This window comes from Tetrao urogallus, assembly GCF_951394365.1.
Source record: "Tetrao urogallus genome assembly, chromosome: 18".
NCBI lineage: Eukaryota > Metazoa > Chordata > Aves > Galliformes > Phasianidae > Tetrao > Tetrao urogallus.
This window is the reverse complement of record NC_136831.1, coordinates 686,597-705,642: the sequence shown is the minus strand read 5'-3', so window position 1 is coordinate 705,642 and position 19,046 is coordinate 686,597. Positions and strand designations below refer to the sequence as shown.

The 19,046-nt window shown below is 52.2% G+C and overlaps 1 protein-coding gene across 1 annotated transcript in view; it reads right to left on the bottom strand.

Moving 5' to 3' along the window:
• Positions 1–19,046, bottom strand: part of CACNA1G (calcium voltage-gated channel subunit alpha1 G) — a gene marked incomplete at both ends in the record, with an annotated part of 100,482 nt that overhangs the window by 32,356 nt on the left and 49,080 nt on the right. Inside the window, 8 exons of the mRNA XM_079544415.1 lie at positions 440–566; positions 6,047–6,231; positions 7,063–7,131; positions 9,961–10,084; positions 11,052–11,152; positions 16,337–16,783; positions 16,935–17,119; positions 17,717–17,847. Of these exons, the coding sequence (XP_079400541.1) occupies positions 440–566; positions 6,047–6,231; positions 7,063–7,131; positions 9,961–10,084; positions 11,052–11,152; positions 16,337–16,783; positions 16,935–17,119; positions 17,717–17,847 (1,369 nt within the window). The remainder of the gene's footprint in view (positions 1–439; positions 567–6,046; positions 6,232–7,062; positions 7,132–9,960; positions 10,085–11,051; positions 11,153–16,336; positions 16,784–16,934; positions 17,120–17,716; positions 17,848–19,046) is intronic.

Sequence of the window (19,046 nt, the reverse complement as noted above, 5' to 3'; positions counted from 1 at the left end):
ATGTTTCGAGGGCACTAGAAAAGCCACACTGTGCTGCTGAGGGGGTCCAAGAGCTGCTTAAGCCCTTGGGTCTGACTCATTCTGGGCCATTAACTATGGCACAATTACAGATTCAAAACCAACACGCATTTCTGGAGCATGGGCACAGGAGCTTGACGGAGCCACAAAGAGACAAACCTGATGCTGCTCCATGGCTCTGATCACTGCTACTTCAGCTACTGCTAGCGATGCACGTGGCTGCTCACTGTTAGGCTGTATTCGTTAGGGAGTTTTTAATGGCTGACTAATTATGGGAATGCTGGTGCTTCCTTGCTAGAAGGAAGAGCTCCCCAGGAAGCTTTGGTTTCAGAAGGGTGCCCAGTGGTACAAACAGCCAACTGTGAGATCAGCCAGGGCTTGTACACTTATTGTCTTGGTGCAGAGGCATACAGGGACTCACCTGAACTCCAAGGATCCCAAAGATTATGAAAAAGGCACAGCAGATGACCACAATGTTCCCAATGGGCTTCAGGGATGACATGAGTGTCTCCACCACCAGCTTCAGTCCTTGGGCTCGACTAATGACTCTGTGGGGGCAAAGAAGCACAAAGCCTATGTCAGTCCTGCTTGTGCCTGGTTTTGCTTCTGATGTGGAAAAGGATGGCAAATAACTCAAAAATCAGGATGGGAGAAGCAGTTCTGGAAGAGTGGCCTCTGTGGTTGTCGAGGGAGAGGGGTCTCTGCCTGTGCACACAGCCACGTGTGAGAGGAGGAGAGCACACGTGAGGAGCCAGGAAGGTCAGTGCAGGAGGAACGGCGGATATAAGGGCTGGCCTCATATTTTTCAAGCTTGGAGTGATGGTTTTGTCCAACCCACTGTTGATCCTCAATCCATTTCCTGATCAGCTTCCTACACTGCCACTCATTATGGCATTCTTCTTTCTCCAGTTTGGTCTGAAGGGCTCTCTACTTTCCAGCCTGGACCACCTTCCCTGGGATGCAGCCTCCTGCTCTGCTTCATGCACAAGCACACACCTGTATGTCTGTAGCACATCCAGGACTGCAGAATCCTCCCACAGTGCTCTTCTGTGTAGTTTCAGGCAAAGCTCCTCATTTCCTCGCAGCTGGAGAAATGCAGCAGCCGCTCTTAGAGCTGCCTGCAGACCCGGTGTGCCCACAGAGCCCCTCAGTGCCCCAGGGGTCAGCTTTGCACCCACCAAATGGAACCATTGCTGGCATCCAGGGGAACGTCCCCAGCGGGAACACAGGCACCCGACCTTTCTGCAGCTGCACTCTGCCAGGTACTGCATAACATTCGAGGCTACATGGGAAGGTCGGGAAGAATAATGAGCACATCACAACAAAAGCATGGTAGAATACCTATATAAAAGAGGAGAAACTGTACTTCACTCTCAAAGGCCATTCTATAATGAAAGAACAAGGCTGATGTGCGTTGGCTTAGGCGCATCTCTCCACGCTGGGAAGATGAACGAGGTGTTCAGGCTCACGGCCACGGAGGTGCAGAGCCGGAGCTCTGATAAAAGCATCTGATGGGGCTGCGTGCCTCTCTCCCGCTGCCAGCCGAAGCTCAGCGTTTTGCTGGCTCTGTACTCTGCCACAGAAGCCTCCAACTCCGGAGATTTGATGATTCTGTGATTCTGAGCTGTGCTTTCCCAAAGCAGAAATAGCTGCTGCAGCAGGAGAGGGAAGGAGGGAGCCGGGGGCTGCTCCCGGTGCTTGGTGCTGACGGGGGCCACGAAAACTTCCCCGCCCGCTTGTTGCTGCCTGCTTCTCTCTTTTGCCATCGAGTCTTCTCACCGCCTCTGCCGTTTGGCCCCAAATGCAGCTGCACCGCCTGGAGCACAGCTTGCAGCTCTGTCGCCTGGACAGAATCCAGTTCCTTCCCCTCTCCCGCCCCTCTCTGGTCCCCGGTGCTCCCAGCAGAGGTCCCCACGGACACATCCTGGTGCCCGACGTGCACCGTCCGTGCTGGGGACCGCGGCCAAGCCTGCGAGCCCCGTCCTGCCCCACAGCCTGAGCAGAGGGAGGGCAGGGAACGGCTCCTTCGGAGACTGTTGGCATTAAACGGTATCCCGAAAATCTAAAAATTATTTCCTCTTTTTTTTTTCTGGTTAAATATTTACACGTCAAGGGTAAATCGTCAATTATCTTTTTAAAAAAGAAACAGATGGTGGTATTTTCATCTGCTCCCTTCCCAGCGACACACAAGAGGCGGATGCTGCTGCTACTCACGCTGGGTGTCTCTCTCAGGTAGCTCTTACGGCTCCTTAATTCCAGCACCTCAGACCTGCGGTGCTCTGGAGCTGAGGAGAGTCTGGGGGGCTCAGGGAGCAGGAGGGGCTGAGATGCCCCAGGGGATGCTGTGCCCCTTGTGCAGGCAGCTCGAGACTGAATCTCTCTTCTGGATCCTCAGATGTTCTGAAGATGTTTGCCATCCCTCTCACGTTACCCTTATGCTGTCCTGAGTGAAATGTTACAGCTGCAGTACAGATGGGAAACTGAGGCATAGGAGAAGCACTGGTTGTGCTCTGAGAGGTCTGCAGGCAGCTTGCTTCCAGTGACTGCAATAGACATTGGGCACACTGGGATCTTGGCTGAGGTCTTTTGCCCATAGCTTCGCAGGGATGGATATCGGGTCTTCTAACTTGAAGCCCTTTGGTCTAACTACTGGAACATCCTTAAATTCTGGGGGAAACGGGCAAAATTCAGTCTCCAGAGTCTAAAGGTGATAATTTTCTCCAACAGTTATTAAGAAAACCTATTCTAGAAATAATAAAGTGATTTCCCTGGTGTGAGGCTGTTTGGTATCCAGCAGAGAAGGAGGAGGTTGCTCATCTGGCTCAGCAAAGTCGCGTGCACTGAGAATAAAGGGCTGAGAAGCTGCAGCGTCTGGCTGCTCTCAGAGTTCTGATCAACCGGGGAATTCCTCAAACAAGAATGCAGGAGGGTAAAAGCTGCCACCATCCCAGCTCCGTGCCAGTGCTGTTTCCAGCCCTACAGGGAGAGAAGGCTTTGAAAAGATTTTGAAAAATAATAGTTCTTACTAATGAAAACCTTCAGACCTTGGAGCAGCCTCAAAATGACGGTCTGATCCAACGTCCACGCAGCCTCCTGCCGGCTCTCCGGAGAGTCTGAAACTCTCAAAGAAGTGCCAGTGAAATTCTCAGCCTTGCCAGATTATTAGTGTCAGCTCCAATATGTCAACACGCAGCATCCCTGCACCTCATCAATACTGCCTGAGATCCTGCTGCTATCAGGCTCGCAGACCGGTATTATCTGACCCACCAGTCCTGCGATTTATTTCTGAAGGATGCGGCTCATTTGGAGCCCTCCAGTCATGCCAGTCACCAGAGCGGCGTGCAGGACAATTTCAGTCTGCATTAAGCATATGAAAAATGGGGGAGCTGAAGTGAGACCATTTTTCGTTCAGTGTGAAGAAATGCAAATCCTTCACATTCCTCCCGGATCTGCTGGGCTCAGCACTCACAGTGCTGTTAAGCCCCTGTGACACACTCCGAAACCACTGCCCTCCTCACCCAGCTGGATCGCATTTGCTGCCTGTAAGCCTGCTAGCCTGAACAGAGCACTCAGATGGAGAAGGAGCACTTAGATGAAATAGCAGATCAACGTTAATGGAGACCTTCCTCCACAGATTAAAAAAAAAGTGAAATAGCAGAGGTGATAGATGACGCGATAGAGTCTATGAAATGACTATTTGATACCGCGGTGGTATGAAGAGTGAATAATTCATCCATCTGCTTTGAAAGCCAAAGCCCAAGCTCTGTAGGCAGTAAAACAGCACTGAAGTCCAACCTGATTAATTCTAAATACAGTCTCAGTCTTGATTTCTCTTATATCTTAAGCTACAACACTTGATCCCAACAAGAGCAGGTTGAACGCATTAGGAAGGAATGTTATTGTATAAGCAATCTCTCTACTGGCTGAAACATCAGAGGGTCATGGAAACATCTTTGAATGTCACTCCTTTGTGAATATATTTTTGGAATTTTGGTCATAAAACTGGGCTGGAATGCTCATGGATTCAGTCTGGGCGCCTATAATCAATCATGCAATCAAAAGCCCATGACTGGCACTCATGGCATTATGTCTGTGCCAATGGCAAAAGCACGCATGGCTTTGAGTGTTGCATAAAGCAGCAGGGCTGTTTTCATAGGAGAGAATGAGACAAAATAAGGCAGGTCTTTTTGCAAGAACTCTTTCCAATTAGCGAACAGAAAAGCCAAAGCCAAGGTGACGAGGGCTGTCCCTGCCTTTGAGCTCAGTGACTCCTCTCTGGCAGTGTCCTCCTTACTGCCCATGTGAAGAAAGCACAGAGGGCAGCCAGGTCCCTTCAGCGGTGCTGAGGTTACTTTCCAGGAAAGGAAAAGCCACGGTCCGGTCTCCAGAAGGGTCTCCATCTCAACACGGGGAGCACAAAGTGCTGTCTGCCATCCCACATCAGTCCGGCTGCAGATGGGGGCAGGGGGGGGAGGTCCTGGAGCCCCAGGGGCAGCGGCAGGGCAGGAGGGCTGGGCAGAGCCACGCGGGGCAGCCCAGATGCGCGGCGCTGAGGCAGATGGGTTTCCACATGCCGAGATTTACGACTTACTGAAAAGCCCCTAGTTTGATGGCTGCTTTTTCATTTCCTACAAATCTAATTACAGGGGAATAGAACTGATTGCGAACATATTTAGAGAAAGGGCTTGTTGCTGTCTTTTTACATTTCCTTTGTAGTACGAAGCCGTATGTTGGCTGAAAACACTCAGACGCTCTCTTGAGAAAACATATCAAATGCCAGCAGGCATGGAATAGCAGAGGAAGGGTCTAACCCTGCACATGCTCCAGATGGCAGCTCTTCCTCCGCCCCGCAGCTGCTCGATGGACTGTTCCCCACGACTGCAAACTGCTCACGGACCTGAGTGGCTGCAGAGGACTGCATCCCGCAGTCGGAGATGGGAAGCTGATCCTGCTTTTACCCAGAGGCATCCAGGTTATTCTGTATTTTGGGTCAAAAATCAGCCAGATCAGAAAAGCAGAGCAGATCCTACAATTCAAAAATAGGGCAGAAACTCCCCCCAGAAACAACAGCTGACGTGGAAATGCTGTGGGACGCACACAAAAAATAAGGTCTGAATCTGAGTCAGATAGGAAGTCAGCCTATGGCCAGAGATGAACCACAGTGCAGTGAGCTCTGTCCAGACACAAGCAATTAAAGCAGCTCGTGTCCTAGAACTCACCAGTCACGACATGCACATTGCCCACTTCGACAGTTTCCCTTCCACAGCTGCTGAGAATATTTGAAAGACACCTAAGCATGGGCATGGCCATTGTTATTTAGGCTTATTATTCACACCAGAGCAGTAAAACAACATCTTCTGTCAGAAGCAGGGTCCTTTTTGTTGTCACAAAAGTGAAAATCTTGACTCAAAGTGAACCTTTTATGAAGGAAGATATGACAGGCACACAAAAGTGCTTCGAGCAGAAAGGTTAATAAGCTGCTGCATAACCAGAGCAGCAACAATGGCATTAAAGAGGGGCTGCATTGAGCACAGAGCAAAACCTTTGAGCCTGGGGTACAGGACAGGAGCCATACCTGCAGGAAGGGGTGGTTCTGGTCAGGGGGTGCTGCTGCCAGGGATGGGGCTGCTTTCACACCAGGGACATTTTCAAATTAGTGGGGAATGGCGGGGAAAAGGTTCCTCGCATTCTAGGTTAAGCGGCAGTTCAGTCCCTGTTTCCTTACAAATGATCTGCCACCTGCTACTAATTTCCTCCTGTGTTACAAAAGCCATCGACTGCCTGAAGGAAAGGGGGGGAAGCTGTTAAGCTGCACTTTGCACAGAGCAAATGAGAACACAAATAGCAGGGGATGTGTGTTTTAATGAGCAGAAGAGGCATCGATCAGCTCACTGCTGCACGTGGGGCTGCTCCCAAAGCACCGCAAGAGCCCAGAGCTGCTGAGGGCTCAGCAGAACACTGTCCCTTCCCTTGCACAACTGCTGCACAGCCCCCGTGCTCTGTAAGGTCTCCTTCACCCTCTGCTCACCTTAAGGGCCGCAGTGTCCTCAGCAGCCTCAGCACCCTCAGCATCCCCAGGATTTTCGTGCCGCTGTCTGACACCATTGAGACGAGGATGTCGATGACGGAGATGAGGACCAGCACCCCATCCAGAACGTTCCAGCTGCTCTTCAGGTAGGCTTTCTCCCCAAAACACAATCCCAGTGCAACCACCTGCCCGGACAACAAGGTGCAGCAAATTACGACTTTTGCATCTGATGCTTTTCTCCCCGTTAGCAACCTGCTGAGAATGCATTATTTACAGATATGAGTCTGCAAGGCCATTTGCTTCCCAGTATAGAAGCCTAATTAGACAAATCAGCAAAGTGTTGTATTTCAAGGACTGTACAATAACTCTGCAGATATACCCCACGTTGTCCCTTACAGCTGCTGTATTTTTAATGCAGCTAAGACACGCTGCACAGAAGTGTCGCTAACAACTTCCGCTCCAGCGTATAAAGGTGGATGGTGTTTTACTGCCATGGATTCCTGGAGTAAAGGTGCTGAGTGGCTCACCCAAGCAACCATTTACAAGCTTTGCAAACATGGAAACTCCAGAAGCTTTCCAGAGAGCAATTGTTCCGCGAGATCGTTATGAATTACACAAGAGAGATTTACAGCAATGGGTTTTGTGAGCCTCCCGCCTCAAACCCAGCACAGTGTTTCGCTGTGCTCCAGTCTCTGCCTGCTCAGGAAGGCACAGAGCTGCTTAGGTTGTGAGGACAATGGGTTGTTGAAGACAATGGGACTTACATGCATGGCTGACGCTAAGAGTGTGCTGGAGAGCTTTGCTGAATAGGGGAGGATTGCTGAATGGAAGCATCCCATAATGGTGTAAATCAAGAGCAACTTCAGTGAGATTGTTCCGATGTAAAATGCGCTCAGCGTAAGGCTGTGGTGGGCATTCGAATATGGTTCAGAAGATGAAAACATTCGCCTCCCTCATCGCTGCAATAACACATCACTAATATCATACAGGCACACTTCCCCTCTGGCTTCATTTACCTTAACTGTCATCTCAGTCAGGAAGATCACTGTGAAGATGTAGTTAGAGAGCGTTAGGAAGATCCGCTCCTGCAGAAGAGGAAAGGAGAGACAACGCTTTACACGACGCTTTTAGACAAATGCCGTCGGTGGTTCTGTGCTGCCTGCGGCTGGGTCAGCAATGTGGGGAGGGGCGACAGCACCAGGCCCCCTGCCCTCAGAGCTCCCCTCACCCCAAAGCCACCACCTGCCCCCGAACACCACCTGCCTCCCCAGCAGGCACAGGGACATCGGCTGCCCTTGGAACCCACTTGGCAAATCTCTCTCTGCCCCTCACTGCAGACATCACACACAGTGCAAATACCACCACGCTCCCATTTCCCACTACGTGAAGTCAGTGTCAGCGTGGCTGTGCTGCAAGGCCAGCAGGGCCCAGGGGAGGCTGCAGCGCGGCTGCCAGGACCTGTCCCGGCTCCACCAAAGCCAGCAGAGCTCTGGAGGCTGCCGCCAGCTGAGAGCTGCCCCAAAGGGTCGTTCTCCTGCCCAGAGCCATGGGCTGGAGCTGGGCAGGGAGCCCAACAGCCTCATCTCATCTGCCAGTCCCTGCACTATCCACCAGACCGTGCAGTTCTCGCTGCCACTGTGCCGCAATAGCAGCTAGTGATTACAGATGAGACCACGGCCTGGCTCCCTATCTGTAGTTAGCAGAAACCTTTCCTTTTAATGATGATCATTAAATAAATTACACTTCTCCCTAATCCCTAAGCAATCTCTGATTGCCTGCACTGAGAAATGGACAGCAGAAGGTGGAAGTTGGAAGAAAGTGGTGAGCGTGCCTGTGTGCATACAATTGAACCAGCCCCAGTTCTGCTAATAACAATTTGGGATTTATTTCTGCTGCTCCCTACAGAGCCATCCTGTAAGAGAAGCAGATCTCTCGAACAAAATGAGATGCAATTCAAACAGGACAAAACACCTTGGCAACCCTCTCACTTGCCAGATCATGATTTACTGAAAGTGACTCAGGAACCACAGAGCAGTTTGTTTCCATCCTGGGCCCATAATTAATGAGGTCCTGGCCCTGCAGCGTGATTGCAGGAGCTGCGATAGGAACCGTCTTTGCCGGGCACACAAAGGAGTGCTGCAGGGCAGGCAGTGCGTGGGGAAGGGCAGGGAACTGCTGGTGGTGCTGGAGATAAAACAACAATATCGTGGGGGAGAGACGAGGATATTACAGCCCTCCCTGGTGAGCATGTGGCTGTGTTGGAGGATAATCTCTGCAGCCCATGTCGTGCACTCGGAGATGGGGAGCGCGTGTTGGCTGGCAGCAGCATCCCTTTCTGATAAGCCAGCTGAAACTGGGGCAGGGAATGAGACCTTGTGTGAAGCAGCTAGAAAATCCACAGCTCAGAGAGGCAAAGGACAATTATTTTAACCAACTGAAGCTAAACTGACTCTGGGTTTCCAGATGAGAGGTCTGTCCCTGTGAGCAGGGCACGGGCACTGCTCCTGGCAGCCCTGCTCCTCTCTGCTGCACCCACACCATGGCTCAAATTCAGCTCCCAGCCCTGGATGCCACACTTCAGTTTCATTTTGGCTACAGACTGATACTGCTGGTGCTGCTGGGTTGCACCAAGCTCTACCGTTACCAGCCAGGCAAGGGAAGGAATTGTCTGCTCTGCACCGCACCACTACCACTCCACCATCACTGTGTGCAGCTCTGGGTGCCACAGTACAAATGGATACACAGCTAGGATGGAGTGCCCAAAGGAGGGCTGCAGACATCATGAAGAGTCTAGAAGAGAAGACGTTTGAAGTGTGGCTGGGTTGTTTTGGCCTAGAGAAGAGGGGTCTGAAGGGAGTCCCATAAGAGCCTCAGAGGCAGAGCTGGCAGGTCTCATGGGACATTGCAAGGCGCTCAAGGAAGCCTAAGGGATCTCCAGGGTGTCCCATCTGGGGAGCAGGGGGTGATTTCCTCCTGCCACATTGGCTGGCAGGGAGCCCTGCTCTCGTCTCACAGCTGCAAGGTGATGCATCGTGGCTGCGTGATAATCAAAGGGAAAAAATGGATCTAGGGGAGGGACCTCCAATTCAGTAAAGAGGACTATGAGCAAAGCTTAAAATAGGCACAGAGCAGCCAAGACTCCGGTTTTGAGGTCTAACATTGAAGATCCATGGAAATGAACAGCCTGACACGCCTACGACAACAAACCGCGATTCTATACGATTGCGATATGAGCAGTCTTCGGAATACATCAGCAAGAGCCCAGCATACATCTCAGCCACAGCCTATGCTAAAATAAAAGAGCAACGGATGGTTCTGCCCCTCTGAGTGATGGAAGTGGGTGCTGTGAGGGTCTGGCTTGAAAAATCTCTACACAATCTATTAAACCAGAATGGTTCAGGGGAATGGGATTACAGTGCACATGTCAATCCAGTTTTCCTTGTGTCACAGCAAAGATCATAGACAAAGGGGAGAGAAAAATACAAAATGAATGGCTTCCCCTGTTCCCTTCTCACCATCCATACGTGCCCGCGAACAACAGATGGAAGAAATGAAGGTTGATCAGAGAAGGAAACAGAGACAGATGTCGTGTCTGTGCCATGTGTTAAAGCCTTGATCATACTTGCAGAAATGGGATATTGCATGGGGGGCCTCGATGTGTGGCAGGCCACGGGCTCTGCTCCTGTTCTGTGAACCAGGAGGGCCAGGAGCAGCAGCAGCACGTGGAGCAGGAGGAGGGGAGAAGCCTTCTCTGGACAGCATCACCCTGTACCTACCCCACACCCACCTCTGCACGGACACTGGCAGCTCTGCACTTCAAAAAGAAAAGCCTGAGCCCCCATCCACGGCAGCAGGGACTGAACCACACATGCTGCCTCCACAAAGAACATGGAAAACATTAAACTCAAACTCACAGCGCTGTGAGGCTCGATTTTGGGTCGTTCCATGGCGATGGTGATGCAGTTGAGGAAGATGATCACCAAAACGATGTGATCAAACATCTTGTGCGTGATGATTTTATTGCACATCAGACGGAACCTGCCAAGAAATGAGAAAAGAAGACAGCGCACAGACAGGCTGTTAGCACTCAGCTGGTGGGGACAGCACAGCGCGCTCCTGCAGCTCCAGCACAGCCGGGGAACTGAGCTCCCTGTTTGCAGAGCAGAAGAGCCGCAGTTCCGCAATCCCCTCCCTGGCAGAGCCCCATGCTGCAGGCACATCTGGGTATGAATAGGAAAGGACTCAAGCTGCAAAGATCGATTTCAAATTAGAACCACAGATTTCCAGCCCCAGCAACATCCATGGGGGACTTAGTCTTGCTCAAAGCACAGCAGCTGCTTGCACAGCTCAGACACGCATCCAGGTGTGGGTCTGAGCCCTGCCTGCTCTGTGGAGTTCAGCTTTAGCTTATAGACAGGAAGAAATGGTTGGATGGAGTCTGGGACAACCTGGTCTGGTGCCTGATTTAGTGGTTAACAACCCTGCCCATGGCAGAGGGGTTGGAGCTGAATGATCCAGGTTCCCTCCAACCCAACCATCCTGTGATTCTAAATACCTGCAGTGTAAGGGCTGAGCGCACACGACCAAAGGAACAGAAGCTATTTATTGTGACAGATGGTTGTACACTGACCCAGGATTTATAATACCATATTACATTCCCCTAAGTCTGTTTCTGAAAATCTCTCTAATCTCTGTATGAATGAACCCCAACGCTGCCCAGGGCCCATCAGCTCAAACGCGGGAAACTCTCATCACGTGTGGGCAGTGTCCAGAGAATGGGTTTGGGATCTTGGAGCCCAGGGCTGGGCTTTAGGAAGGGCAGTGCTCAGGTCCTCTGGGTGAGGAGAGAGAGAAAGGGGAGGACAGAGAAGTCTGCACTGAGAGGAGGATTTGGCAGGGCAAGGAGGATCCTCTGCTGTGTTCTAAGCGTGCACTGACTGTGTGCAAAGTTAGATTTCTCTGAGGCATCGGTGCCCTGCACACCCTACCACACAGGCTGCCATACCTGGAATGAGGAGCGAAGACATAGATGGACCAGGATTCCCTCTCCTTGCAGCAGGTGGGGAGATGTGCCCGTACCCAGGCCTTCATGCGGTCCCTTTTGCTCTAGGAGGAAAACGGAGAACAAAGATGTACCAGGAGGAAAAGCAGAGAGAAGAGTTGACGCCCCCAGATCTCCCAAGCAAAGGACTCAGGGAAATTTTTAACTAAACAAATATCCCCAGGTACTCAGTAAAACCAAAGGAAAACAGCCTTCCCCTAAAGGACCTGTAGGGTTGGGGCTGTGCTGGTGCCATGAACCCCCGCGGTCACATCTTCCTGCCTGCTGTGCACAGTGCATCCAGCATGTGACAACCTAAAGGGATGGAGATGGCAAGTAAAACCCTCATCCAAGAGGACCCACAACCTGCTCAGCTCAGCCACAGACCCTCTGACTTCTCAGCAGGTGCTTACCTGAATCTTCTGAGGTGTTCCTGTTGCCTGCTGGGCCAAGCCCTATGTCTGCACACCACCGGAAAGCCAAAGAAACCATTTGGAAGCTGCATTTCAGTGCAGGAACACAATGGCAAGCATCTGCCTCTCATTCAGCATGACCAGATCAGGCCATGGATTACGAAGGCAGAAGGGAACATCGTGGCCTGTCTGACCTCCTGGCTGAGCGCCGGTGATCCAACTCCCCTGAATTAATTCCTCCTTGAAACCACAGTGCATCCTCAGCCACACATATTTGAGACCATTGGTGAGGTTGTTTAAGGGCAGGAGGGCAGACTGTAATGCTTTGGCCAACAGATCAAGAGAAGACAAGAAAATCCAGCGCCGAGGGAACACCTGGTCCTGGCTGCAGCAGCCTCAGGGTCAGGTCTTCTCACCTTGGGTGTCCAAAGGGAGGCCAGGAGGTGAACCCACAGAGCAGTGATGCAACGTCACTGCAGCGCTTCGTGTTCACGGACAAATTAAAGTGAGTTCTTGCTCATTCATTACCCCTATTTCCCAACTCCCACACATGATGCCCAAGGAGCAGGGCTCTGGCACTGCATGTGCTTCATCTTGGAAATGGGGAAGGGGGGATTCTGTCCTTGCTTGGAGTCAAATTGTTAGCAACCTGAGGTCCTCTGGACTTAAAAATGGGATTTGTTAGGGTAATTGAGTGGAATGGAGGTAATGCTTTCTGCTACTGTATGCACTCAGCCAGGGGCCTCATTAGCAATGGGTAATTGCTAGTGTAGTGCCCACCTTAATGAAAGCACTTGGTGACAACCTGAACTCTTCCTGGAATGAAAACAACCTTGTGAACAGAAAAGGAGAGATCTGAGGAACAAACCAGCTGGATTTTCCTACCACCTTCCTTCAGCTCTTCATCATTCCCTCCCTTTCCACGCCAGACACCCCAAGCACGGCGCACCAGTGGGTTCTGGCCACACTAGGGCTGTTTGTACATTCTTTTTCCAGCTCCAGACAAGAAGGCATGAGCTCCCCTTTATGAGCTCCCCTTACTCTGAACTATCTTTAATAGAGCACGCATCCTGGGGCTGTGCTGTCCCTCCAGGCAGCCCGCTCCGCTGAATTATCCATAGATGTAACAAAAGGAAATAAATGGATCAACTCTGGTGTGTGCTCGAAGTCGCAGGCAGAGCAGGGATTGCTGCCCCAGGACACAGAGCATCGCCGGGCTCCGTCCGGTTCATTTTGCAAGCTGGAAGCTTTCCAGGAGTATCCAGTATTCAAAGCAGTTCTGGTATTTATCATGGGGATTTGTAGTGAATGGTAATGCGTCAGCAGCACAGAATGCTTCTTTCTATTCCTTTTGTCCAATTCTAATGCCAGAGATATTTTGGGGTTTGTCTAATTGTTGCAGCTCACAGTTCATGGGCTCAGTCAGATAACAAAGGCAGAAAGCGATCTTCCATCGCAGCCCCACTCGGCGTGTCAGCACGAGGGCAGCACAGCGCCGCTCTGAGCAGGGCCAAGAGCCATCCCAGAGAACAGCCACGGGAATCTAAAGCAAAGGAATGACTCCACATTTCCACGGGTGGAAGGGCACGGTTTGATAATCTGTGCCAAATGCAAGATGTTTGCAAAATGAAAAGCGAGCGCTTCCAGCCCAAGTCCCTTCAAACGTTTCCTCTGCAAGGTCCAGACTCACATCCACGGCGCACAATCAGCCTGATTGCTGCTCAAGCCTGCATTATGCTCCCAGCCATATATCAATTATGTTATTTAAATCATATCTATTTGTCCATAAAACACACCTGGACGAGATGAATAAAGACCGAGCAGGGGGGGGTCGGGGAGAAGAAACTGCTCTTTAATTTGCCTGCTGGTGGCTTCACCAAAGCCCCAGTGGCTGCCACCGGCTGCCCCCCCTCTGCACAGCGGGATGCAGAGATGTTGGCTGCCTTTGCCCCATAGCACAGTTCCCCCCCGGCCCCTGCTAAGGAGAGCTGCTGATAAATAGCTTCTTTTTTTAGAACTTCCAGATATTAATGTAGTTCTGAGGGCAGGATGAAAGGCAGCTGGCATTAAAGGATGACTGATGCACTCCTTGGAGTAAGGGAGAGGGTTAGATTTATAAAAGATTTATTATAAGGATGGGGGGAACTGCTGAAAAACACTTTATGAGCAGCAACAGACCTCCAGGCAAGCTCGAAGCTGCACAGAGGCGCTCAGGACCCGATTATTTTGTTTTAACTGTGCAGCAGGGGCAGGCTGGGGTGGTCTGGGGGAGCGGCAGAACGGCCCAGGAAAAAGTGCAATAGGCAGAGAGGATCAGAGCTGCGAGTGCCATGGGGATTTTGCCCCTGGGAGGAGGGGACACGTCAGGTATTCTCCTCAATCCCACGCTGAGCACTCAGCATTTGGGTTTTTCTTCCCTTTCCAGAGTACAGAAGTTTTGCAACTGGCACAAGCAGGGAGTGGTAACACGGCCCAGGTCAGCAGATCCCCCAGCACAGACCCACAGCCCGGGTCCTCCATGCAAACCCACCAGGCAGCGGATCTCAGCTCAGTGAGGCACAGATCTGTGCCTGGGTGGATTTGCACGGCTGACCTCCCTGCCTACATTCGTTCCACGAAGAACAGATTTTGTTGCCCTGATTTTGCACTTCAGGGGAGAAGAGCAGGCAGGGCCTGATTCTGAGCAGTGCAAATTCCAGATAACCTCTGTGAGGAGGAGCAGCACTGATATAACAGGAGACTGGGAGATCCAAAGGCAGCCTTCACACTGCCTTTATTTCTGTGTGAGAGCAATCAAAACCGTCCAGCAAGGAGAGCTTGTTAAGCTTTGTTGCAGAAGGGCATATTTAGGATTGCTTTGATCTGAATAACAGTTGAGTTCCTTTCTTCTTCCGTTGGTAAGGGAGTTCTAATTTATTTTTTTCAATTTAACCAAATAATGACATTTTTTTTCTGACTCTGCCAAGGCTCAAACAAGGGCTAAGAAAACCCCAAAATGCCAGGGGTAAACCAGAAAGGAAAGCTCCTCAAGCTGGGGAGCCGTTTCACCAATCTAAGCAATATCTTCTGACCCATCTGCTGCAGTGATTTGCAGTGAGTTCACATCTCGGGGCACAGAGAAGGGCAGCTGCCAGCTGAGGACAGCCCAGCAGACACACCGGCGCAGGGCGCGCTCTGTAACCCTGCCTTGCCTGTCCTTTCCCCATGCGTTTGAGCTCCACGCAAGAAAATCCAAGGACCTCTGGTCTAACCCTGCTTGGCCAGAGCTCAGCACACGGAAAGAAGACATTTGCTTTCCACTAAACACAGCCGCCGTAATAAAGATGAAAAACACGCATCTGATTGAGCAGAGCACTGGGAGCCGTGGCTGGGGGCAGGAGGGACGCGTCCCACCACGAGCTGCCCGATGCCAGAGAGCCGCCGCGGAAAGGAAGGGACCCGCAGGGCGTGCGAGCCCAGAAATCAGCACACGTTGCCATCCTCAGCCAGCTGTGAGGAGTGCAGTCCCTTGATCACTTGTAATAGTGTTTTTTCCAAAAATAATTACCACTCCTATTCTTAAAAATTCAATTTGTTTTATGGAGGTTAAAAACCGGGTTAAGACAATCAGTAAAAATCCCAGGCTGAGGATCCATGCTGGAGATGTAATGGGATAATGGCTTGTTTTAAAGGCGATTTACGGCTGAGTGACTCTATTCTGCCTGCACAAGCTCTCTTTCTCCTCCTGGTTGCTCTCTGGAGTCACCGCTGCCTTTTGCATTCTTTCACATGCTCCAAATCCCATTTTCATTCAACAAACTCAGTGAAACACAGTAAAATCATGCCCAAAAGCCACGGCCCTCATTACTGCCCCGGTTCCCATCACGTGGCTGTACCCAAAACCCGTCAGCAACCCATCAAACATCCCATCCGACCACTGCATCTTTCAATCCACAGAACAAGGAGAGAACCTTCAAGAACTGAAAATGCCCCCAAATGAGCCTGTCCTGAGACTCCAGCCACACTGCCCCATCTTCCCTGCCTCCCCAGTCTGGGGGCATCTACACCATTTGAGCAGTGGCAGCACATGGCAAGTTACGTGCAACGATTCGAAAGTGCAGATGCAGAGAATATGCAAAGCTGGAGATGATGCTCTAATCAGCTCAAAATTACAGCTGATTTTTCTTCTCCTGCTGCCATGCTTTTAGCTAACATTTCCTAAATAGCATTTTTCAGGCCTGTGAAAGAGAGACACTCATGGACTAATGCCTCTTCATATTGAAATTAATGCAAAGCCTTGGAAATTGTCACCATCTCTGCAGGACTAATGCCTCCAGAGGACTTGTGGGCCAAACCTTGCCTTTGCACTGCCTGTTGATGTCAACAGAGATTGTCTGTTCCTAAGGACGGCAGCCGAAACCCAAATGCTGGCTGGTGAGCAGGGATGTTTACTTATTAAAAATTAAGAAAGGAAAAAACAGATTTGTGCAATCATAGAGTAAAATCACAGACCCCTCAAGATCACCAAGTTCAACCACCAGCCTGACATACAGCCACAAAACCACGTCCTTAGCCCACACACTTCCACCTCCTCCAGAGATGGTGGCCAAGATAGCCACGGCCCCACGCGTTTGTCTGGAACCTGATGTGTCCATCCGGAATGCTCTGACACGGCACTGAGCCATTTAATGTCACACCGCCGCCCAGACTGCTCCAGGTCACCCCCAGCTGCGGTGGTGGTGACATTCAGACCCTGCCTTGGCTCTGGCTTTGTGCCCACCAGCACACTTCCAAGAGCTACAGATGGCACTTGGATGAGCAACAAAAGCCCAGACCAAGCATTTAGCACTTCCTTACCATGTTGCCTTCATCATCAGCATTGTCGCAGTCTGGCCGAGGGTCGTCCAGGTGGAGCTGATGGACCAGTAGGCCAGGAGAGGTTTTCCCATTGCAGTCCTGGTGCTCGGAGGCAGAGGTGCGACTGCTGTGCACGCTGCCGGTCCGATACAGCGAAGGCACCTGCAGGGTGTCCTGGAGGTCAAAGGAGCCCTTTGCTTCCAGCGACTCCATGCGATGAGGTAAGGAGCCGTTGACGCTGCCGGCACGGCTGGAATGCTCCTCATCCGAGCTCTCCCCGTCTTCCGAGCTCTCCTTGCCCTCCCCGGACAGCAGGGACCTGCGCTCTCCGCTCTGGCCGCGCCGCTTGAGGCTGGGCGCCCGGCCGATGCTGTTCCAGCTGGAGCGGCGGCTGGGCCAGCTGCTGCCAGCGCTCCAGGGGCTGTGCGGGGAGCTGCGGGCGCTGGGCTGCGGGACAGGGATGGCGTCAGCCCGTGCCGCCCGCGCCCTGCCAGGCCGTTCTCGTGGCGTGGGCAGGCGGATGGACGCCGCTCAGAGCCGCCACGTGAGCCCCACGAATGTTCGTTGGGCGACCGCGGGAAGCACAGGATGCCCTTACCGGGGATTTGAGCTCGTAGGCAGCAGGGTCCATGGAGACGCCACTGGCCCGGCGCGACTCATAGCCCTGCGCTGCGTCCCCAAACACGGCGCTCTTGGGCATGGGCATCGGCGTGGCTGCAGTGTGGATGATGAGCGGTGGGGTGAGGCTTTTCTTCAGCTCTGGGTGCTCGCTCAGGGCCACCACTGGAAGACACAAGGCAGGTTTTAGGGTCCCGCTGCTGTGGGCATGCACACAGCCTGCCCTTGGGTGGGCAGAGCTGCTGCATAGTATATGCTTCTCCTCTGCGCATCAGCTGGAAGGGGACTGAGAGCCATCTGGGGGCTGAGAGTTTTCCCGACAGCATGGTGGGGAAAAGCAGGAGGTTGAGAATGGGATTGGGTACCAACAAAGAGAGCAGATCCCTTATGTGTGACCCCTAACCTTCCACCAACACCCACCTTGCTCCTCCTCTGCAGACCCTGGCTGCACTGGGCTCCCTACCTGCACTGGGCTTCCTATCTGCTCTCCCTCCTCCTCTTTCCCACACTCTCGGTGGCTCCCTCTACTTGTGCCCCTGTGAGGACACTCCCAATAGAATGGATTTCAGATCTGAATGCCATCACATTTCCTTTGCCTGCAGCTTACGCTCCCAGCTCTGCAGCACAGTCTTCCAGCTGGACAGAGCGTGCCACAGCTGAGATGAAGGCATTGTCCCCAGGAGGGTTTTCCCATCCAGGATATGCTGTTTTCACAGTGGAGGGGGTTGTGCAGCAGGGCAGGTGTCCCGGGGCCGTACTCACAGACTGGGTTTGACAAGTTTTTCTTCAGTCCACCCTCCTCTTCCAGGCTGCGGAGGAAGAGCTCGCCCTCTGAGTCGGATTTGGACGCATCCCCCTGCAGCAAACAGAGCTTCAGCCGGGGGGGTGAGGGGCTGCCCGCACAAAACACCCCTCAAACACACGGGACCTGCATTGCCAACACCACACCTACAGATCCACCGAGCTGTGTACCACGATGCAACACCACCTTTCACAAAATGAGGCATGCACATATTTATACCACAGACTAATTAACCTCCTACCAGGAAGACTGGCTGCCTCTGATTCCAAAAGCAGCCCCAGAATGGGATCAGGGAAATAAAAGAATAAAAAATGCACTGCTTCTGGTTTTTGTGCTGTGAGAATCGCACACCGATGTCAGGGAAGGATGAGCAACGTCTGAACAAAAGTTGACCCTACTCATCTCTCTCAATTTATACACCATGGCTTGAAACTCCCCAGGTGTGGGCGATCCCGTGGCTTCCTGGTGATGGTAAAGAAGCCACCTAAGGACTCAGGACGCTGACTTTGCAATGCAGCCATGGACACACGTTTTATGGAAGCCCCAGTTGTGCAGAGAGGATCCAATGTCTGCCCCTGGGTGGCCAGCAGGTCCAGCTGCAACACAACATAGGTTTGGAGGATTGAGATGAATTTTTGAATCCTGAGAGCTGCCGAGAACCCAGGCTCAGCCCCTGGAGAAGGGCTGAGGTTTACCACGGCTCACAGTGCGCTCGCTCCATCTCGCGGCGCGCACCTGCTGAGGGACTTCCCTGCACGCTTCTGTCCATTGGCACTGCAGAAAGGTGCTTAGGGTGTGGTATAGTGAGCATCCCTCCGGCAGGAAAAGGTGCTCGCCAGAACCATGCCAATCCACCAGGGGAGGATTTGGGGCTAAAAAATGTTTTTCTGGCATAACGGCACCAAACCCCAGCATGATGCACATCAGGAGGGAGGAGAGGAGGGAGAGGGGAGGGAAAGGGGGGAGGGTGCTGGGGTGGAAGCCAAGCAAAGTCTCCCTTAGCTGGAAGGAACCAGGAGCCCAGAACCCCAGCAAGGCCAAGCTGTCCCCGGTGCCCCATGGAGGTTTGGTGCTCGGGTGCCAGGAAGTGGGAAAACCCACTGGGGTCCCAGCCTGCAGGAAAGCACAGCAATGCAGAGCTGCATTTCTGGAGCGCTCTGCAACAGCCCAGAGCAAAGTGTGAGGGTGCACAGCATGTGCAGAGATGGGAAAGCTGAGCTACACGGGGACTCCCCCAGCACCAAACCCCACATCTGGGAGCAGAAGCATCTCCTGCAAGCAGTGAGTGCC